This window comes from Pelecanus crispus, chromosome Z (genome assembly GCF_030463565.1).
Source record: "Pelecanus crispus isolate bPelCri1 chromosome Z, bPelCri1.pri, whole genome shotgun sequence".
Lineage (NCBI taxonomy): Eukaryota > Metazoa > Chordata > Aves > Pelecaniformes > Pelecanidae > Pelecanus > Pelecanus crispus.
In genome coordinates this window covers 78,760,636-78,783,728 of record NC_134676.1, presented here as the reverse complement: position 1 = coordinate 78,783,728, position 23,093 = coordinate 78,760,636, and the positions used below count along the sequence as shown (strand labels likewise).

Genomic DNA, 23,093 nt, shown 5'->3' with positions numbered 1-23,093 from the left:
GAGGAACAAAAAGTAGAATTACTTACATGTTACCTCCTGCAGTTTCTCATCTATCCTATAATAATAAATCAAATGGGTGCCAAAACATGAAAACAAATGCTTTAAAGTTTTAATTTTCCTGCTTCTTTCACTAAGAGGCTGGTGCCATCAGTGGAATTTTGTTTTTTTCTATCATGGGCAGGTTTACACAGCACCGGGCCTGCTGGTGGCTGATGGAGATCAGCTGTCTCCAAAGGGAAAAAGGATTCTCACCCATGAGTTGGTGACACTCATTGAGAGGGCTTTAAACTAGGTTCAAAGGGGGAAGGAGATATAAAGGGGCTCAGCTAGTAAGGAGCCCAGGGGCAGCATGGCAACGTTGGGGGCGAAATCGATAGCCCAGCTCAAGTGCATGTACACCAATGCACACAGCATGGGCAACAAACAGGAGGAGCTGGAAGCCCTTGTGCAGCAGGATGGCTATGACATAGTGGCCATCACAGAAACGTGGTGGGACAACTCTCATGACTGGAGTGCTGCACTGGATGGCTATCAGCTCTTCAGAAGGGACAGGCAGGGAATGAGGTGGTGGGGTGGCTCTTGTTGTTAGGGAGTGTTTTGACTCTATAGAGCTCAACAGTGGTGATGATAAGGTCGAGTACTTATGCGTAAGGACGAGGGGGAAAGCCAACAGGGCAGACGTCCTGCTGGGACTGTTACAGACCACCCAACAAGGATGAAAAGGTAGGTGAAGCATTCTATGAGCAGCTGGCAGAAGTCTAGCAGTTGCTAGCCCTTGTTCTCATGGGGGACTTCAACTTGCCCGAAATCTGCTGGAAATACAACATAGCAGAGAGGAAACAGTCTAGCAGGTTCCTGGAGTGTGTGGAGGATAACTTCCTGACACAGCTGGTAAGTGAGCCTAGCAGGGGAGGTGCCTCACTTGACCTGCTGTTTACAAACACAGAAGGACTCATGGGAGATGTCATGGTCAGAGGCCATCTTGGGCTTAGTGACCACGATATGATAGAGTTCTCGATTCTTGGCGATGTAAAGAGGAGGGGCAGCAAAACCACTACCATGGACTTCCGGAGGGCAGACTTTGGCCTGTTCAGGACGCTGGTTGGGAAAGTCTCTTGGGAGACAGTCCTGAAGGGCAAAGGGCTCCAGGAAGGCTGGGCCTTCTTCAAGAAGGAAGTCTTAAGGGTGCAGAAGCAGGCTGTCCCCATGTGCCGTAAGACCAACCGGTGGGGAAAACGAACGGCCTGGCTGAACAGGGAGCTTTTGCTGGCGCTCAGGGAAAAAAGGAGAGTCTACTGCCTTCAGAAGAAAGGGCGGGCAACTCAGGAAGAGTACAGGGATATTGTTAGATCATGCAAGGAAAAACTTAGAAAAGCAAAAGCCCAGCTAGAGCTCAATCTGGCCACTGTTGCAAAAGATAATAAAAAATGTTTTTATAAGTACATCAACAATAAAACGAGAGCCAAGAAGAATCTCCATCCTTTGCTGGATGTGGGGGGGAACATTGTCACCGAGGACGAGGAAAAGGCTGAGGCACCTAATGCCTTCTTTGCCTCTGTTTTGACAATAGCTAGACCAGTCATCCCCAGGGTACTCAGCACCCTGAGCTGGAAGACAGGGACGGGGAGCAGAATGGAGCCCTCATAGTCCAGGAGGAAGCAGTTAATGACCTGCTATGCCACCTGGATGCTCACAAGTCTATGGGGCCAGATGAGATCCACCCAAGAGTACTGAGGGAGCTGGCAGAGGAGCTTGCCAAGCCACCCTCCATCATCTATCAGCAGTCCTGGTTAACAGGGGAGGTCCCTAATGGCTGGAGGCTTGCCAATATGATGGCCATCTACAAGAAGGGCCGGAAGGAGGACCTGGGAAACTATAGGCCTGTCAGCCTGACCTCGGTGCTGGGAAAGATCATGGAGCGGTTCATATTGAGTGCGCTCAACAGGCATGTGCAGGTCAACCAGGGGATCAGGCCCAGCCAGCATGGGTTCATGAAAGGCAGGTCCTGCTTGACCAACCTGATCTCCTTCTATGACCTGGTGACCAGCCTGGCAGATGAAGGAAAGGCTGTGGATGTCATCTACCTGGACTTCAGTAAAGCCTTTTGACACTGTCTCCTTGGGAAGCTGGCAGCTCATGGCTTGAACAGCTGTACTCTTCGCTGGGTAAGAAACCGGCTGGGTGGCCAGGCCCAGAGAGTAGCGGTAAATGGAGTTAAGTCCAGTTGGCAGCCGGTCACGAGCGGTGTTCCTCAGGGCTCTGTTTTGGGGCCAGTCTTGTTTAATACCTTTATCGATGATCTGGATGAGGGGATTGAGTGCACCCTCAGTAAGTTTGCAGATGACACCAAGCTGGGTGGGAGTGTTGATCTGCCGGAGGGTAGGATGGCCCTGCAGAGGGACCTGGACAGGCTGGATCGATGGGCCAAGGCCAGCTGTATGAGGTTTAACAAGGCCAAGTGCCGGGTCCTGCACTTGGGTCACAACAACCCCATGCAACGCTACAGGCTTGGGGAAGAGTGGCTGGAAAGATGCCTGGCCGAAAGCTGCCTGACCTGGGAGTGTTGGTCGACAGCCGGCTGAACATGAGCCAGCATTGTGCTCAGGTGGCCAAGAAGGCCAACAGCATCCTGGCTTGTATCAGCAATAGTGTGGCCAGCAGGAGCAGGGAGGTGATTGTGCCCCTGTACTCGGCGCTGGTGAGGCCGCACCTGGAATACTGTGTCCAGTTTTGGTCCCCTCAAGACAAGAAAGACATTGAGGTGCTGGAGCGTGTTCAGAGAGGGGCAACAAAGCCAGTGAATGGTCTGGAGCACAGGCCTTATGAGGAGCCACTGAGGGAACTGGGGTTGTTTAGTGTGGAGAAGAGGAGGCTGAGGGGGGACCTTATCACTCTCTACAACTACCTGAAAGGAGGTTGTAGTGAGGTGGGTGTTGGTCTCTTCTCCCAAGTAGTTAGCGATAGGATGAGAGGAAATGGGCTCAAGCTGCACCAGGGGAGGTTTAGGTTGGATATTAGGAGAAATTTCTTCGCGGAAAGGGTAGTCAAGCATTGGAACAGGCTGCCCAGAGAGGTGGTGGAGTCACCATTCCTGGAAGTGTTCAAAAAACAGATAGATGTGGCACTCTGGGACACGGTTTAGTGGACATGGTGGTGTTGGGTTGATGGTTGGACTGATGATTGTCGTTTCCAATCTTAATGATTCCTAAATAATCTAGCCACCAAGCCAGGAAACATGAAAATGCTGCTCTACCCTTAATTGGTTTAGTGTGGACTTGGTAATGTTAGGTTAATGGTTGGACTGGATGATCTTAAAGGTCTTTTCCAACCTAATTGATTCTATGATTCTAAGGTGGGTTTTTTTCCCCGATTAAAAAGTTAATTTTTTGGCAGTAAGAAACTGCACAAGCATCAAGATCAATTTAATCTTTCTTCATTTAATTATTTCTGGCTTAAATACTGGGGGAAAAAAAAGCCAAACCCATGCATATCACTAAGCACAAAAATGCCACAAATACAGCCCCTGAACAACAGCATGTTTTCCATGCTGCTTGCAATCACATGAAAAGTAAGGTACCTTTGAACCATGTAAAAATTGCTGGGGAAGCTTATCTTTGCTTTTGCCTGGAGGAATTTACAAAAACATGTGGGCTGGGCAAGGCCTGCAAAGGCCAGCTGTTACTGTAACAAGCAATGTTAACATTTTTTATCTAATGCATCACCCAGGTTAGGAAAAGTGCTGTGCACTGCATTTAGACAACCATGCTTTGCAATTGCCTTCCCACATTTTTCAGTGACAACTCTGCATGCATAACAGATCATTAAGTTCATCCAAAGGATGCCATATGCCTGTGTTGTGTCCCAAACTGTGAAGGACAGTAAGGTAGACAATGGTAAAGAAGTAGACTTTACACATAAACAATTTATCAAAAGAGATTTAAGCCCTACGCTTCCCTCATCTACAATGCCATAGAAGACAATAATGAACTACAATATTGAGAACAGCATGTTTCATGACTGCAACAAGATTAAATTGAAAAAAAACCTGTCCAACAATGCTTTCAGGTCATTACATGATTTGATAATACTGTAGTGGTTTTTTTTTCCCCTGTCTATTCAAAACAAGTGAGCTATGACATGACCAATATTCTTCAAGCAGCTCTCCATACAGTCGAGTTGCCCAGGCCATGAATTGGATTATTAGCAGTGCAAAAAGCCTCTTTCATCGGTAAACATCAGTTCAGTGATGCATTTGGGTTTTGTACTTACAGAAAATAGCTCACACGCTGGTTTTGTACTTTACTTGCATTTTTCCTGCTGCAAATTCAACTGCTTGTAGCTTCCATTTATACAAAACATTCTCAAGATGTTTGTCACAGCTTGCCTTTCACTTAAAAATCCATGGGAATATTAAAAGCTATACAAACCATGAAACCACTAGTTTTTATGATTACCAACCCTTTAGATACTTTTCACTCCTCTGTTTAGCAATTTCATTTGCAACACTATTTACTCATGCTGTAACCATTTGTTGTCTTGTCTTTGCCACTACAAGCCTTTGCATCCTTGCTCACCTACAAACCTTTTGAGATGAGCTACATAAATATATGCACTTAACTGCTCCCTGTTTCAAAAACTCAACATTAACTATGTGAAAGCATCCTCTGATCCGAGCAACCATCAGCCACATATAAAGACTCACAAAATTAAAAGCATTTTATATTAATTCACAAGACTTCACTGAGTTCATTCCAGCTGAGTTTCTACTCCTTGACTGATGACATAACTCCACAACTCTACCCAGGTGAGCAATTAGCAATGAATAGCACTACTGACCAATGCATGTAATAAATCGGCTACAGCTCACTCCTATACCCTTTACAAGTTAACTTACACAGGCAGCTGTACTTCCTATTTCAAGGAACCCAAAGCACTGGTGTATTCTACTACAGCACTGCGCATGCCGAAACAAAAAAGCCAAAAGGCATCTCTTATTCTTGACTTCCGATAAACTGCAACTGGGGGCAGGATGACAAGAAACAACCAACTGGCACTCAAATATCACCACCAGCTATCCCACAGCTAATGCTTTGGGCTCCTAAGAGATCACGACAGGGCTGAAACTAGAGAGTAACACACCTGTGGGGCAACACAGGTACCTAAGAGACCACAACTGATACGAAGCTAAAGGCAGAAGTAGCTGCTAAAACAGAAGGGGTATCAGCACTGCACTGACTTAATATACGCAGAAAAAGCCGGAAACGTTATTTATAGAGGCCCTTAAACACAAAGAAAGCAAGCCTGTGTTGCATTGTAATGATAGAGGATCAGCTACTTGAGGGATTCAGTCCGGGAATAATTTGATCACCCCAGTGAGCAGGATGATTTTAGTTCTCAATGGACTTGAGACAGAAGGAAACTCCAGGGAGCAAACAATATTGCAGTAGTCAAGCAAAACCAGAAACCTGAACGCCATAATCAGAAGGAAAAAAAATCTTAGACATATTACAGGGAACAAGTAGCAAACCTAGCTACAGTCTAAGCAAAGCAGTGAATGATGCAAATTGTCTCAAAAACACCTCCCAGATGCCAGGCCCAAGCTAACAGGCAGAAGACTATGCTCTGCAAACAGAATAAAGTGAAAACACTGTGGGCATAGACAAGAGGTCAGTTATCGTATCATCCTAATTTTAGATTGTTGGCCAGACATTTAAAAAGACATGTAAAAAATCAAAACAGTGCAGACTTGGGTGAAATGATGCTTTGGAGTTGAAAGTGAAGTACTTGTGATCACTGCATTTTTACATGGTGTCAAAGAACGCTACAGAATAAAACATTACCAGTGTTCACATAAAAAAGGCTAAATGGAAAAAAAATATGTAAAGAGGAGCACTGGGGCACTCTCAAGATGCGCTGGATAGAAGTACCACATTTTTCAATGAAACAAAAAAGGGGCACATGAGAAGAGCAAGAACAACCAAAATGGAAAGGAGCCTCAAAAAATTATTTCAGGAAGAGTAGTACAGGCCAACTTTTAGAGCAGCCAATACATTAAGGAGGATGGATACTGACCCATGACTAGGAAGAGCCTGGAGTACAAACCACAGTGTTCTGCGAAAACATAAATATTTTTTGAAGGGAAGAATGTTTTCTTGGTTTTGTAGAAAGAAGGAAACTAAAAGTGTTAAAAGATTTTCCTCCAGCCAGGCCAGCACTTGCAAACAGATGTTACTAATGGTTCAGGAACAGAACACTACTCACCAGAACAGTTCGTTCTGAACCAGTTTCCATAACCTACTTTTAACTTACACTTTGCTTTTGAAGGAAGGCTCTCCACCAAAAATGACCTCTAGTTCAGTGTCCTTGAATAGTACTTTCTAGTCATTAAATCTGTCCTTGAGTAGTACTTTCTAGTTATTAGTTTTTATGGACAATGTCTGTCATAACATTGGCAATAGGAGCATTTCATTTACCACCTGTAACAGCAACATGCTAGAAGCAAACGAACATGAAACCATGCCACACATTTCAATACATTTGCTTCCATGAGTTTTAAATTACCAAAGGGGAAAGTTCGTTAACTTGTAAAACAAATCTGCACAAGTTAAACTATTTTTTAAAGCTTACTCAGGTTGGTAAACACCAGAGTTTAATCCAAATGGTTAAGCAAAATCTTTACAAAAAGATGGACGAGTCTAAATTAATTTAAATCAGTGGTAAAATACCTAATGATTAAGGCTTGGATTTTCCACCCTGCCCCCCACCCAGGTATGCAATTTAACTAAACTGTCTTTGTACTAACTGAACTAACACTCCACTGTATGAACAAATCATACAAACAGCTAAGTAATCTCACTACAGTGGCATTTGACTTTGCTTCCTGCTCACTACATTAATATCCATGCCTAACTTAGACACGGAGAGCTTCAAAACCAGGACCAAATCTTCCACTTACATTGCAAACTACTTTACTGGGCACAGCTCAAACTGCTGCTCTTAGGCAGTTCTTAAAACAGCTCTGCTGATGCTTCAGTCATTTGTTAACTTAGTGTAAAATTCACTTCAATCTTCCTATCGCGAGACCCTGTTTACAGCCACATATAAACGTGTTGAAACTATCTTCTCCACTGATCTGCAGGGTGAGAAAACTTTTCACTAACACCGTACTGCATAAAACTTAAAGTGAAGAGGCCACTTTGCATTGTGCCTTTTATTTGCACTTTCATTTCTGACTCAAGACTCTTTACAACTATTTTACATTAATCCACAGAAATTATTTCTACCATAATGAAGTACTCCTTAGGCTTAAGTAGTAGCTCTTGGTGATTGTCAGCCAGAGTAAAAAACTATTTTTTTCTGATACTAAAAAACTAATTGAGTTAGTTCATGCTAAAAAACCTAATTGTTTCTGATAAAAACAAATTTAGAACAGCATCCTGCCACTCAGCTGTTTTTTCCTTCTGTGACAGGTATTCCTTGGATGTAAATTTGGCTGTGAAAACATACACAATACCAAAATAGTAGCACCAGCGTGAATGACATAGCTGAGACTGGACATAGCTGTGGTGGCACAAGAAGAGGACAGGAGGGAAGCACAGCATTCCATAAAGAGGAAATACATATATTATGTATGTTTTATTTATGTAGAATAAAGGCAGACAGACATGTACACCAGAGTATAATATTCATATTTGGTCTTTATATATTTGGGGAAACAAAAAAAGAGATATAGAAATTGAAGGAAAGCACACGGCTATTTTCAACACTGTCAATATAACCCGGCATTGAACCAGATTATGACTGCTCTCATAAAGCTGCAGTGGTTTATCTGAACTAAATACTTCAATTTTTTTTTAATAACCATCAGCACACCCTTTGTGCTGGACGAGACCTAGGCCACATCACCTTGGTTGCTCAGTGCGAACTTCTAATATGCAACATCCAAAACCAAGTCATCCCTCAAGTTAATGAGACAACCCCGGTGCAATTCTTACATGAGAGGGGCATGCAGTGAGCAGAAGGACCCTTCTATTCTCTGTTCCTAACCACTCCAAGCTGTACACTTCCTGGGACTATTTTTCTCTCCCATCTGTACCCTGTTTTTATAAATTTGGTGGTTTTCCATCCCATTACAAACACACAAAGATATGAGGAGTCTTCTTAAAACACAAGATCCTAGTCCCCATGGTTTTAGTCAGAAAGGTCTTCAAAAATTATAGCAATGAAACCTTTCCCAGCTAACGAATGATTGTCACCAGAGTTAATAGAAAAGAGCAAAGAATGAAATTACCAGGTAATGCACAATAATCAAAAATTAATACTTCAGACTACTCAATATGCATTAACATAAAATTACTGCCTGTATAAAAGCAATTATATAAAAACTGCAGCCCAGTTAAAAGCATAAGAAAGAAGCATATTAGAACCACACACATTAATATTCAATACTTCAGGGCCCTCTAGTGGTTAAATCTTTCATATGAGAAAATCCAGGAAGAATTGGTTTTCAAATAAGGCTACTGAAGCATACTGAACTAATGTGTTTTATTTTTACCACTCCAATGCAATTAAGGACATTTAGGCTGAAGAGCTGCCTAGTAAATTACCAGAAAGGGGAGAAAAAAACCTACAAACTAATATCTGTTCACAAAATCAGCTAACAGGTGGTATTTTTTATTCTTAATAGAAATGAGAAGTTACTTCCTAACATTCTCAGCTGTGCACAAGGAAAAAGGAAAAAAAAAAAAAAAAACCACACTCTCAAACCTGCATCAGAATTACCCTAATGCACAACTAAAACACTTGTTTCTGAAAAATGCACTTGCTTTGTCAGTTTATTACATCATTTTACTTTCCTCTGGTTTCTACGAAACTGTCAGAACACAACATCAGCAACCAAAAAAACCCCAAAACAAACAAAAGTAAGAATTGTTAATCTTCATCATGGTATATTTAGAAATATTTTGGGCATAGTCCTATAGAATTGATATGCAAAACAGAAAGTTAGCAAAGTAAAAGGATTAGCAAGGCAAAAGTTTACATCAGTTGGCAACTGGAAAAGGTTTGTTACTTCCTAATCTGGTATTTTATCTGCCCGAGTCTTAACAAACCATTTTACTGCAAAGAAATACATTCATATTGCTTGCTTAGTACATCTAATCAGAGTTGACCTTTTCAACGCCTAATGGCTTTGCAGTCCACACATGAGCTGAGGGAACAGAAAAGCCTAGTATGACAAAAGCACACTTCACTACAAGGGTAAGCATCACACCACCACTGAATGATGATGAATACAGCACTGTCACAAGTCACACTTTCTTAAGATCCCGAACACCAAATCACATGTTTTCAGTCCCTCCTCTCAGTCTTGCCTCTCATATACAAGTGCCCTTGAAAGCTTGACAGCTAAGTACAGCAACATCTGTGCAAGTTCCTATAATGTGCCACAAAATCAGCTTTTCCTGATGAGATGATGGCCTACCCACCACTTCATGTCAACTTTTTTTTTTTTTTTTTTTTTTTTTTTAAATGAAAGGGGCAAAGAAGGATTACACTGGCAGGTGGGGAAAGGAATGCCTATGGAGCAGACTGGTTAAGCAGCTCAGCTGTCTTGGGCAGAGTTTAAGTGAGGTAGTCAATGTACAGAATTGACTGTCAGGTGGCTACCATCCATGTGACTGTGATGCATTGCCTATCTTTACAATATGGGAATTGATGATACTTGTATCTTCCCCCCAATACAAAACTTTGCCTATGAAATACATTAATTTTTCTTTGGCTTTCTTTAGCTCCAGTTTTGTTAACACATAAAAGAAAAACACTATATTTTCTGACTAGTTCATTCAAAATGGAAATGCCAAGCTCTAAGCCAGCTCTCTACAGCCCAGAGCTGCACAGTTTAAAAAAAAAAAAAAAAAAGAAAGAAAAAAGTGAAAAACTTGTATTTTCTCACAAAAATTGCACCCACAAGATTTCACAAGTTCACCACATATGTTCAGAGGATTGCTTTATCCTTCATCTATCATCCTACAAATTACATCCTATTCTGGCTTTATTTCACAGTAAAACTGATAACAGAAAACATGTAACAGATTTACACTTGAAATATACAAAGAGAACTCAAAATATAAACAGATGATCAGTCATAATACTTTGAAGTCTGTATCCAAGTTCAAGATAGTGTAACAGGACAAACAGAATGAAATACCAGTTGCAAAGGTTTTCTATACCTGTCTACCTTAATAGAAAAAAGTTTCATGCCTTTTAGAGATCTTAAGACTATGACAAAAAAGAAAAACAGCCATAGAACACCACTTTCAGATCTGAAAGATAAGTGCATAAGCTCTGAAGTAAATCCAACAGATCACATGATCGGGAGGTGGGAGCAAGACGATCTAAATTAAAACAACAAATGTTTAGGCGCGTAAATTTTTCATAGGCTTGAAATAGAAGCCACAAATTTCAGTCTAAATACAATTTGTGTGCCCAGAACTCAGAGGGATTTGGGGAATTTTCAACTCAGCAACAAACTGGAGCCATTCTGAAATGGGCCTTTACAGAGCTACACATCCATGTTTGCTTCTGGATCTAAATTCCATCAATAGCTATGCTGTAATCAAAAAAAAAAAAAAAAAGGAAAAAACCCAAACAACAAAATCGCCATTGAACATACCTCATGGAGGTTATACTGTTGATGAGTTTTTCAGATTGATCTGACAAGCTGGATGGAAGTATTATTTCAACTGGCTGCAGGAGCAAAACCCGACTCTCTAATTCTGAGCGAGATGCACAGTCCTGAAAGCTGTCAAAAATTACTTCTCCAGTAGTTGGTTGGACTGCCTGTCAAATTAAAGAAAAAAAAAAAAGCAAAAAAAAAAAGCATTGAGTATTTAAATCTTCAGGGAGCGTTTCAGTGACTCAAATTGTTAAGCCAGAAAGAAAATTGACGGTGTATAGCACAAAACTATATAGCCCCCACACGCTTAGTGAAACTGGCAAATCAAAAAATATAATGGTGGTTTTCAAATCTATAATATGGTAGTTACTTCAAAAGGCTACCACAATTTTGTTTGGTAAATGATAACAACACCTTCAAAATGTAAATGTGCTCTTGTTATCATCAGTCCATCACTGCTCAACTTTTATTACTAGGCAAATCTATATAAGTGGAAGTCTATGGAAGGTAGACGCAATTCAGCCTGCAAACCAACTATCATCCTAGCACATGCTTTTGTTGTTCTGTCCCAGCTGCAGCGAGACATTCAAATACAAGCACAATCAACATGCTTTTAAATTAATGATTAGACTGGGCTTCAGTTATAACTGTGTTTTTCCAGTTAAATAATCCTGTTTTTAATCCTCTCCATAAAAGAGAGTACAAATCTGAAGTGTAAACAGTAAAACAGCTAAGTCTTTTCCTCTAAACAACAGTATTTTGTAGAGGAAAAAAGTGCTCACAAGCTTTAAAATATTGACTCTAGAAATGTTTAAACTTTAGCGTTAGTAAAGCATCTGAAGTAACAATTTCCCTGTATGTGGTTAAAACACAGCTATGTTTTCAAGTGATACAGCAGCAAAAACAGTACCAGGAATATTCAACTACAGAAAAAGGTTTAGAGCTGATAGTTTTCAGCCATCACAGTTCACACACAGATAATATTTTACCCAAACTGTACCTTGTTACAAAAAAAAAAAAAAAAAAAAAAAATCCCAACCAAAAAATCCAAACAACAGAAAATCATTAATTTTAAGAAGATAACCACCCACTTCCCAAAAAAACCCAATAAAACCCCCAAAAAACCCCACATAAACCCTAAAATTCCCCTGTCAAACTAACTTACCATAACGCCTATAACGATGTCACCTTTCTTCCTGTCTTTTAAGTTTTCTCCATTTTCACAGATACAGAGGAGGTAGTTATTGGGGAAATCTGTTGTCACCTCTTCAACATCTACAGAATCATCTAGCTTCAGCAAAGGGTTCACATGTAACAAATGTTAAAAAAAAACCCCAACATAGTACACAGATTTTGGTGGATTATTCATAGGTCCTTCTAGATCTAAGTCCTTCTCAACTAGATTTTGCATTGGGACTTCTAGACTAAAGTCTATCTAACTTTCATTAGTTTGACTCTTACTATGATTTTGGTGAACTTCAGATGACTGTCAGCATGAGGACTGAAGTCAGCGGTTGTTTTCACAGGACAAGCAGTTTACACAATGCACAGATTTCATCAGCTCATGCAGAGGCTATCTTTGACTATGTCTGTGGGTCTCCCCATTCAAGCAAAAGCAGGTACGTCAAAAGTTAAACCAGGAGTTGATTCTGCACATGGGCTGCTCCACCTTGTCATTTTGACTTCATATCACAAAACAACTGCACCTAACAGAGAAAACTAAATGCACTAGGTGTGCAGCAACTGAAAAACAGGCAATACCCTAAGTTAAACAAAAATATTAGCAGGAGCATTAGGTTAGTTGCATTGAAAACTTGCTGCATATCTATTCTCCAGGTTGGGTCATACTGCTGAGCCTGCTTTCATCGAGTTTGCCAACCATTATAAGAAAGTCTGTGAGTACACTAGAAGTTTTCCAACCAAATCTCAGGACTGTGTTATTTGCTTCCCTCATCTACCCCTTAAGCGCAACCTCACAGGCATTAATCTAGCAATCTTTTTAGCTCTTGTATCTAGTAAGTACTACTTTGAGAAATTAAAGAAAAAAACATGAGGAAGATCAGGCAGGAGATAGGAAGACACAAACTGGAAGGAAAGAAATTACGAACATTACTGGTTAAAAGCTGTTTCTATCTCATTTTTGCATTTTCTTTGTTAAAAGAGTCAGGAGTTTATTACCTAGCTAGATTTTTAACAGGCCACTGATTTTATCACCTTTTTTTCACATAAAGCAAACTGTGGACACCAGTCAATTATTCTTCCTTCACACCCTCCTGAATCACTAATGCTATGCATTCCTAATGCAGTGAAACACCTAGTTGAACACAAGACCTACAGAACACTGCAGACTGGGGAAGTCCACTCTCTGACTTGAGAAAGCAACTACAGTAAACACAAGCTCTGCTGTTTCACAACAAACCTAAAGTCCTGGAGAGTTTAAATTCTTTAAAAAGCCAGCACAATGTTTTACCATAACATAAAATTAAAGGAACTCTGTTTCCTGCTGCCACTCTTACATCAGCCACTAGCTACTCATGCTCCATCCTGGTGATAGTACTAGAATTATGGCCTCTCATACACCAAAGATTAGAGTCTGAAACCAAATTTATTTGAAAAGGATATCTTCTCCAATAAGCGTAGACTTCGTGTAGAGAGCAGTCAGTTTCCGGCTGAAGAGAGAGCTTTTATTTTCTCCGGCAGCCTTCAGAGCTGCAGTTTCCATTTGTTTTATTACTCCAACCTACAGGCACACAGACAAGAGACAAAGTTAGGTCTTTGATAATATATTTTTTTAATTGTTTTATAAATTTGGTGATCTTTTAAGATGTGCAAACAGCAAGTGCATCACTAAAGCTGAGCAGGAAGGGCAGAAGCTAGCATCAATCCTACTAATGAGACTATAAGGCACTCCTTTTCCTTATGCTCTCTCCACTTCTAACTGCCCTCTCAACTTCTGCCCCTGTGCTTCTTGTCCTATTTTGAAACAATTTAGCTGGAGTTCACCACTTGGCAGAGAATGGTTGCTGCAATCAATTTAAATTCAACAAGTCCTTTTCTCATAAGCAGAAAAAACCAGAAGTATCAACAGAAAGCCAAAAACTACAGGGATCGAGAATAGGAAGGAAAAGAGAAAAAAAAAAATATGGGTGGGATAAGAAAAACAAGGATGTGAGGAAGAACACGAGAGAAAGCAGGTATCTAAACTTCTCTTTATCAGATGCACAGGCTTGATACATGTCGTGGTTTAGCCCCAGCCAGCAACTAAGCACCACACAGCCCCTCGCTCACTCCCCCTACCCCGATGGGATGGGGGAGAGAATTGGAGGAGTAAGAGTGAGAAACACTCCTGGGTTGAGATAAGAACACTTTAATAACTGAAATAAAGTAAAATAGTAATGATAATAATAACAATACTAATAATAATATACAAAGCAAGTGATGCACAATGCAATTGCTCACCACCTGCCGACCGATACCCAGACAGTTCCTGAGCAGCAATCGCTGTCCCCTGGCCAACCCCCCCCCCCAGTTTCTATACTGAGCATGACATCACATGGTATGGAATAGCCCTTTGGTCAGTTTGGATCAACTATCCTGGCTGTGCCCACTCCCAGTTTCTTGTGTACCTGGCAGAGCATGGGAAGCTGAAAATGCCTTGACTAGCATAAGCAGTACTCAGCAACAACTAAAAACATCAGTGTGTTATCAACATTCTTCTCATCCTAAATCCAAAACACGGCACTATGCCTGCTACTAGGAAGAAAATTAACTCTATCCCAGCTGAAACCAGGACAATAAAAAAACTAAAATAATTGTTCTAGAACTGCTCTAGAAAACATGAAGATACTTTTCGGTGAAGCAGAGGAAGCTTTAATCTACTTAAATTTCATGACACTCACCAGAATAGAGAAATTGAAACAAAGGGAAGTTAGCCGTTGTAATTGCAAAAAAAGGTGATAATAAGTTTCCCACTTCTCAGTTCAAATAAGACTTTGGTACAATAAGAGCAAGTTATTTCAGTGCTATTCTGTACTTAACATAATTTAACAAAAGCCAGGGATAACCTTATATCCTTTTGCTACAAGTCGCCGCACATGGACAAACAGTCTATGACTCGGTATACTGGCAGTCATGAAGTTATGATCCTGATGACAATAAATGTTTAGTTCTTTAGCTGCAATCTGCAAAGTAGAAGAAGAGTCAGCCAACAGTTCAAAATGCAACACAGGAGCTCACCTCTACGACAACACTGACGCACAACTACAATTAAAAGTCTACTGTCAAAACAAAAACATTACAGGAAAAAGCCCAGAGAGCTGGGCCCCTCCACCTTCCTGTCCCAGCATGTTGTCACAAACAGGGGCTTCAGTATCACAGACTTCACATGTCAGATTATTATGCTGCACCTTGACTTTTACCACCTTGAGGTAAATCACCTACACAGCACACACGGATTCTGCAACACAGCTCAACAAAGGGTCACATAATTTTCACAACACCAAAAATGCAGAAAGGAGTTATTTTAATTGCGGTTATAAAGATGCTATTAAGCTAGCTAATCAATTAAAATACTGAAAAATCAGTATCAAACAGCAGTGGAAACTACATACTCATAGAAAAAGAGTAACAACACTTGTTCAAATGGGACATTATAATGTATGATTTGCATTTGCCCTCTGGCAAAGATGGGTGTTCACCGACTAGGGAAAGTGGTCTTAAGCAGGAACTGCAGTCAAACACTGAATTCTGTACCCGGTTAGTATATTTCTATTTCTGGACTGTAAGTGCACCAGCAAACGAGTAGACAAATTACACAGTACAAAGTTGATCAGGAAAACCAATTCCCAGTAACTAAGCAAAGTTTCTCACTGGTCTTGAGTGTGGAAATAGCACAGATCAAAGGTTAAATTGGTAGCAATGACTTTTGGGACAGATCATGCAAAAACTCATTATGAACCATTTATGAACTTTAAAATCACGTTTGTTGCAAAGTACTTTCCAGTTCCTATGGATCTGGCATGTGTAAGTGCCACATCTGACCATGCATCCAAGATGCTCTCTGCACCCAGGCTATGCTGGCTATACGCATCTACTTTTACACCACTTGCTCCGCTGTCTTCCAAACTGAAATACTGCTAGTAGAATTTTGGGCCATGATAGAGAATTCACCTCTGAAAGTGTTTCAACTTTAATTCTGACAAGTAATTACTCTAGGACCTCATCTTAAGTTCTCAATATACAGGACAGCAAGCACTACCCTCTGATTACAAATAATAAACACTATTTTGGTTAGAAGTGCATGTATAATGGATAGTCTTCAATTGAAGCATGCAGAGATTTTTCATCTACATTTCAAGTATTAAAAAAACACAGGAAATTCCTGCCCCTCTAAAAACCTTCCTTCTGGAAGTGGCCATGGACCTAGTACAATACTAACATAATGCAAGTATCTCTCCTTAACCCTGGAAAAAGTTACCTCTGCATCTTCTCCAAAGAAGCGGTATTTGTATCCACATTCCACACACAAAACAGCATCTTTATACTGTTTCTTCATTTCTATGAATTGAAGTTCTAGTGGAGTGTAAATGCTTTTGGTTCTTTTATTAAGATTCGTATCTGAAGTATTTTGAGTATTTTCGTAAGACTTAATAGATGCAGAAAACTGACTAAGATCACAGCGTAACTCCTCCTGTAAATAAAAGATGGAAAAGCATAGTTAGGAATCATCAAATAAATCAATTGCCCCTGCAGACCTTGACTCACATTGATTATAGAGCTAAAGACTGTTCTTGCACTAACTAGCCCTAAGAACTGCAGCGAAACTATTAAAGTAGGATATACAGAATACAGTTTATTTGGAATTAAAAGGAGTTAAAAAGTCATGAAAGTCAAACATTTTGCATCAATTAGTCAACTTGCTTTACAACAGTCCTTAGACATCTCAGCTGAAATCAGATCCCTATTGTATCATGAGCTCTCAAAACACAGATCAAGAGACATGCAGGCTGCAAAGACTGGGCAGTCTAAACTGGCCAGATATAAAAATAAGGATGAATTACCACTCCAATTTACAGATGAGGGACTGCAGCACAGAGAGATTAATGATGGTCCAAAAATCCACAGTAAATCAAGAAATAAACCAATTCAATACGAGTCTCTGTTCACTGTCTCAAGCACCAAAACCATATTTCTTGTGCAGCCTGCCCTTCCTGCATAAGCTCAGCAAACCTCCCAAAATAATTTATTCCTAAACACAGAAAATCTATAGTATAGTTTCTAAACCCCTTAACAGTTAGGGCTTTGAGCCCAGCCTCTCTGCAGTTCATCATTTACAATGACATTATGTAGCCTATGCTAGCAAAGCAGCTTCAGATCTACAACTTTGCTTTGTTCTGTATTGGAAGCAGGGTGATGGATTCAGTCTTTTAGAAGTGCAGTGAACAACAATGCTAAGGTGCGCTTCACTTACAGCAAAGTTGCTCCTCACTTCTATCACACTATCAAGTACTGATAAAATTGATTAAAAAAAAAAATACAAAGACAACACCTTCCACAAGTTTTTAAAGCCTATGACTATATAAAACACAATTGACTAGGTTGTGCTGTGAGTTTCTGTATCTGCAAATAAACCTGGTAAACTTCAAATTCTACCATCTGTCCCATCTAGATTACAAGGAACAAAGTCAACTCAGAAGAAACACAGAGATAGTACACACAGATAGTACTTTGGGTCATGGGAATGTACAAAGAATGCAGTCAGAAAACAATGGAAAAAAAAACAGAACAGTTAGCTGTATCATTAACTGTGAATTGCAAAATTCACAAAATTGCACACAATTAAGGGATGACCCATTTGACAAGCAGACAACATAGCCCAGCACAAACAAAGCTGTACCATGCCTAGAACTCAGATGGCTCCAGGAGCTTAGATGTCTCTACAGCAAAATCCTCAGCCCAAAGATTCACTTGGTCTTCAATCCAAGGTCTGTGCCACCCCAGCACTATGACCTTGTCTCATTTTACAGAGAAAATTGTTGTGATAAAGCATATGAAATAAGGTCATGAAAGAAAGTAAAAGAAGTAAAAACACACATTGAAGTTTAACTGTTGAGATGGTAGTAAGTTAGCAGCTCAAGGAATTCAGAAGAAAATTACTCACATAAAAAGGTTTTAACTCTAAGAAAAAAGCAAGATACAACCATCTAAGATGAGCCATTCCAAGGAAGGCAGGCCAGCCCTTCCCCACCTGACTGCCTGGCCAGCACAGACTCGGTAGCTGTCTTACAAAGACGATAGTAATGTTTTGTCAAGTAGATCGTGAGTCCTCATTATCTACCGAATATATTAAGTAAGAAATAATTGATCTTTACTTTTACTTTGCATACATCTTGCTTGCAGAGTCTCTCTGCACATGGTTAAAGCTGACCTTCCTCATGATCTAGGAATGGAGAGTTAACAGCTGTCATACTCTCACAATCTGTGACTGACAGGACCCAAGTGCTGTTTGGCAACAAGCATCTCAGTATACGAATATGCAGAGGCAGTACTGCTATAAAAAGCACTCCAGTGTTAGTGCGCTGGAAACCAGCTTTGGAATAGGAAAGCAGAAATACCGCACCAACTGATACATGAAGATTAAAAAGCACATCTGTTCAAAGATAAAGAGAAATCTGAATTCTGCAGAAGCAACTATCTTAGGCCCATACCTTGCTGGTGGGAGAGTTGCATGTGCCTTTGCTCACCAAACACACAATTCTACGGCAGCTACTGTTTAACACACACATTTTTAACTGACAATGTATGCCAGGCACATTCTGTCTCCAGTGTTACTGACGAGAAAGTCACTAAGATAAAAGAAAAAATACTCCCGATCCATGTTTCACATACATGCATGTGTAAAACTCATACATTTTATAATTTCAGCATCTAGAATTGGTTCTCAAACATCCGTGAGACATGCTAAAGTATGATTTATAGATTAAACTAGCAGGGGGAGCATCTGATGTCAATGTAACTGGATGGACAGAGGGTCAGAAATCAAGAAGTTCCAGACAGACAAGGGTTTGAAAAAGAGGGATGGAGAAGGAATCAGTTTTCTGTGTTCCCCAATTGACCACACCTACATAATCTCAATCCCTTATCACAACAGAAATCTCTTGCCATAAGCTGTTCACTTCACTATTCTTATTTTGATCTCATGTTCACACAACCCAGACACCCGATTTTAAGGTCACAACATTCAGACAGGGAAGGTCAAATCAACTCTACAACCTTTCATACAACCTCCTTCCTTCAAAAAGCCAGATGTAAAGCTTTGTTAAAGAGCAGTTAAGTCCCAATAAAACACCATCACAGTAAACCGTGAGATGCCTTTAAGGATCTGAATACTTCAAACTGAGCCCAAAACCCAATCAATTAACTAATATTAATTAGCTCCATAATAAAAGGAGAAGCAAGGTAGTACTACACTCTTACCAACTTGTATCATAGGTATCATAATGATAATTTTTCATGGGAGCTACCCGTATCTTCTGCATATGAAAAAAAGAGTGATATCTTTAATAGATTTATGAGCAAATGGATTAAGCTACATCTCAGTAATAATTCTAAATCATATTTTTGCAAAGAAAGCCTGGTAGGAATTTTGCAGCCCGTATCAACACTGACAGAACTGAGAGAAAACTGAGCGAAGGGCCACACTGAATATTTGTTACTACAGTATTATAGGTTCATTCACAATTGCAAGATACACTGCCAGTGTTTCTGCTCTCTCATTACTGCCTTTTTCAATTATATCACTGAAGAACTGTTAAGAGGCATTCTGCTCACTATGCTGAGAGTTCCAAGAAAACATCCATACACAAACACTGGTCTTTTGGGTACTGCTGCACTGTTTCATGACAGAACACAAAAACCACAGTAGGAATCTTGTGCCAAAGCTTGCTTTTTTAAACTATAAAAAGTAATCTACATAGCACTGGACCAAAGCTCTACATACCTTCAGAGCAACCTTTGGGCTAGTGTCCCCAGACTGAAGAGGGTTTTTCAGTTCTGAACTTCTCCCAATAATACTGGAACATTTTTCCAAACTCAGGGATTCTTTCTCCCGAAAACTATCCTCCCGGACTCTGTTACACTGTTGGTTTGAATCACTGCAGAATTCTCTCAGTCTGTCTAGAGTTTGCAAACATATACGGGGCTTTTCATGCTTCTGAGGTTCTTCTTTAGCAAAAATACACAACAAAAACATATTAGTAACTTATTTTGTAAAACAGAATGTCTATTAGAATGACATCAGTAAGCAGAGAATGCAATCATTTTGCTCTGTCTCTCTCTTCCATACGTTCCTTCTGCTCTCCTATTGCAGTATTTCTGCCAGCCTGACAGAATTGTCCATGTAATCAGCTTGGTTAACTTCCCTGGAAAATCAATACTCCTCACTTGTATGCTTCTTCATACACAGGAAAAGAAGCACAATTATTTTCTGGACTGGTAACTGCAAAGCCACAAAATTAGCGAAGCGTATTGGAAAACAAGTGGTGTTTTTTCAGTACAGTTTTTAAGCAGACAGTATTGCTAGCTGATGGTGTCTTAATGATACTTCAAACCCAAATCACACCAGCAAAACTGAGTATCATTCCCTCTTTAAAAAAATTATAGAGGCTAATTCTTTTCAATGCAGTGTAAGTGTAATGAACTTTATATTCACTGATTTGTTGTTCTGCTAGCATCATTACTTTGTTAGATTCTTGGTTCAAAGCCAGATGGAGCACAGGCATTTGCAACGTAATTAAGTGGCTGTCATTTCACAGTTAAGAGCACTGCATTAGAACTATTTACTCTGCAGTAGCCTTTAGGTACCCTAGTCACAGGCCAGACTCAACAGAGCTGTCAGATGTCAACCATGCTTCAACCCAAGTCTAAAAGACTGTTAAACCAACACAGAGAGGGAAGTTGCAGAATTTCTGCCTGGGCATCTGGACTTCACTGACCGAACGACCTGTTAAAGCTGAGTCAGCTGAAGGGGATTTGCAGAGTAATTTTGGAGCAAGGCTCACATACCTAGCTTCTGAGCCACAGAAAGGTGCTTTAACAGTATAGCTAGAATGCTCACAACGGCTCTTCCGAGTTTTATCTTACAGTCAAGAGACACTTCCTACAGTATCCACTGAAGAAATTTTTTCACATTTGACAATGAAAAACTATTTATTGGGTACAAATCCTTGAAGGTTTCTTTACGGTCAACTCACTTTTATCCTGAGTCTTCAGTGGGTTACAGATGTCTTCTAGAGTAACTTGTCGTGCCTTGGTCTTCTTTTCACAGGGTTCATTGCTTTCCGTTGATGTTCTCCTTTTTGTGCCAAATTCAGAAGCCTGAAACATAAATTAAACAAAGAAGTTCAGTTACTTTTTCTCTTTGCCATCCTCTATGAAAGACAACAACGCACCCAAGGATTTAATAACGAGATAATGCAAAACGCAAAATTAATTTACAATATCTGAAATCTCTAACTATTTTAACTACCTACATTTTTTATTTATAAAATAGTTCTTCTAACATTCAAGGCTACAAGAGGAAGAGAAATAGTGCATTCTGTTGGCTGTTGTACTGGAAAAGAAACACCCACAGCTACCACAGCTTCAAAAGGCAGCTTACAGCCACTTCTGTGGCAGAGAACTGAACCAGCACTTAACAGAATTTCCGATCGTACCACATGCTACCACCGTGTGTCGGAATCAGATCTCTTCTGCAAATCCTCATTCCCACAGTTCAGAGCCCTCTTCTTGCTCGATACTGGCTATTCACCTCCAAGAGGCACCACTTCCTGTGGCCTACATCCCAATGATGGAAAAGTATCTTCTCCACACAATCCTGGAAGCGTTAATCCAGACTTAAAAGATTTTCCTAAACTACCTGTAAATACCTAGCTAGCATCATCCTGGGTTTGTGTAGAATACAGCACTTTTGACTACTGCTCCTTAGATGGCTTTTGACACATGCACTTTTAAGACTTCATAAACAGAAAATTCATCAATTTATGCTGTTTCATCACTGATGTATTGACAGCATGCAAGAAGTATGACCAAATATAAAGAAGTAACTTGCAAATGCAACAATATATAAACACATTATTGTTTCACTTTGCAGATAGACACATAACAGGTGCTTTTAGCAGCTTGCACCCACATTTCATATGGTAATCTCAGATGGTTTAAGTGTATCACTGGGGAAATTCAATCTCCTTATAACTAAGCAGGAACTCCACCCTCAGCAACTAAGCCCATAATCTCTACATAACGTATCCATACGCAGCCCACATGAGTGGCGAAGTTTCCCTTCCAAGCCCACTATTATATACCACCAGATTAACGCTAATTAAGAAGCAGCTTTTCTGCACGGACAGAAAGTGGTAATCACACCTTTCAAAATATATTTCGACCAGAGATAACAAAAAAGGTTGACTTGAGACACAAGTGAAAAAAGCACACACCTTTCCAGGGCCAAAAAGGGCCAGAAATATTAACTACAGGGAGATCAGAAAATACACACCTTTCCAGGGCCAAAAAGGGCCAGAAATATTAACTACAGGGAGATTAGAAAATACAAACTCAGAACGAAATCCAATTGATGAGAGACAGCAACTTTTTTCCCAATGGTGACATGGAGAGGCTGCTGGATCACTGCAGGCTCTCTTGGCCTTGCACCTAACCAAGATTCGCCCAAGCTCCAGGACCTGGGCCACGAGCTCAACCCATTGCACGCCAGGAGGCGGGACCTGGGCCAGAAGGTCCCACGCTACGCAAGGGAGCAAAGCCCCTGCGACACAAACCGGCACACTGGCTTTGCCAAGCGCCCCGTGCCCATGTCAAGCTTCAGTTCTTACAAAATGGGCATATCCTGGCTGCTTCCTGAAAGCCTAGGGATCGCCACCCCGTGTGGCACAAGGCAAAGACGCTACAGCGAGCACCGGTGCCTGGAGGGCCCTGCCTGCCTGCTGGCGGGGCCGCCGCAGGGCGCCCCTTCGTGCAGCAGGGCCGTGGCCAGCTCCGGCCGTGGCCAGCTCCGCCCGTCCTTCCCGGCAGACGCGGGGCGACCAGACAGGCCCGAGGGCCCTCAGTCAACACCACGAGGGCTCCCGCAGGGCCCGGCCTGCGCCCTTCGGGCGCCCTGAGCCCCAACCGCCGCCCGGGGACACCGCCGCCGCCCCGGGCGCACCGTCTGCCGGGCGGAGCCCTGCTCGCCGCCGCTCCCCGCCGCTCCGAAGAACCTGCTCAGCACCAGCTGCTGCCCCCCCCCGCCGCCGCCGCCGCCGCCGCCGCGCTCCCGCCGCCGCCCCCGCGGCATGGCGATAGTGGCGGCGGCGATGGCGGACGCCGGGACGAGGCCGCAGGCACGGGCACCACCTTCCTCGCCGGA

The 23,093-nt window shown here is 41.2% G+C and overlaps 1 protein-coding gene across 1 annotated transcript in view; it reads right to left on the bottom strand.

Moving 5' to 3' along the window:
* The window catches only part of MSH3 (mutS homolog 3), a 123,369-nt gene extending 100,348 nt beyond the window's left edge, over window positions 1–23,021 (bottom strand). Inside the window, exons 1-8 of the mRNA XM_075726161.1 lie at window positions 22,893–23,021; window positions 20,926–21,049; window positions 19,674–19,897; window positions 16,152–16,364; window positions 14,740–14,856; window positions 13,298–13,415; window positions 11,841–11,986; window positions 10,673–10,839 (exon numbers count right to left, since the gene is read on the bottom strand). Of these exons, the coding sequence (XP_075582276.1) occupies window positions 10,673–10,839; window positions 11,841–11,986; window positions 13,298–13,415; window positions 14,740–14,856; window positions 16,152–16,364; window positions 19,674–19,897; window positions 20,926–21,049; window positions 22,893–23,021 (1,238 nt within the window). The remainder of the gene's footprint in view (window positions 1–10,672; window positions 10,840–11,840; window positions 11,987–13,297; window positions 13,416–14,739; window positions 14,857–16,151; window positions 16,365–19,673; window positions 19,898–20,925; window positions 21,050–22,892) is intronic.
* Between the last annotated feature and the right edge of the window lie 72 nt (window positions 23,022–23,093).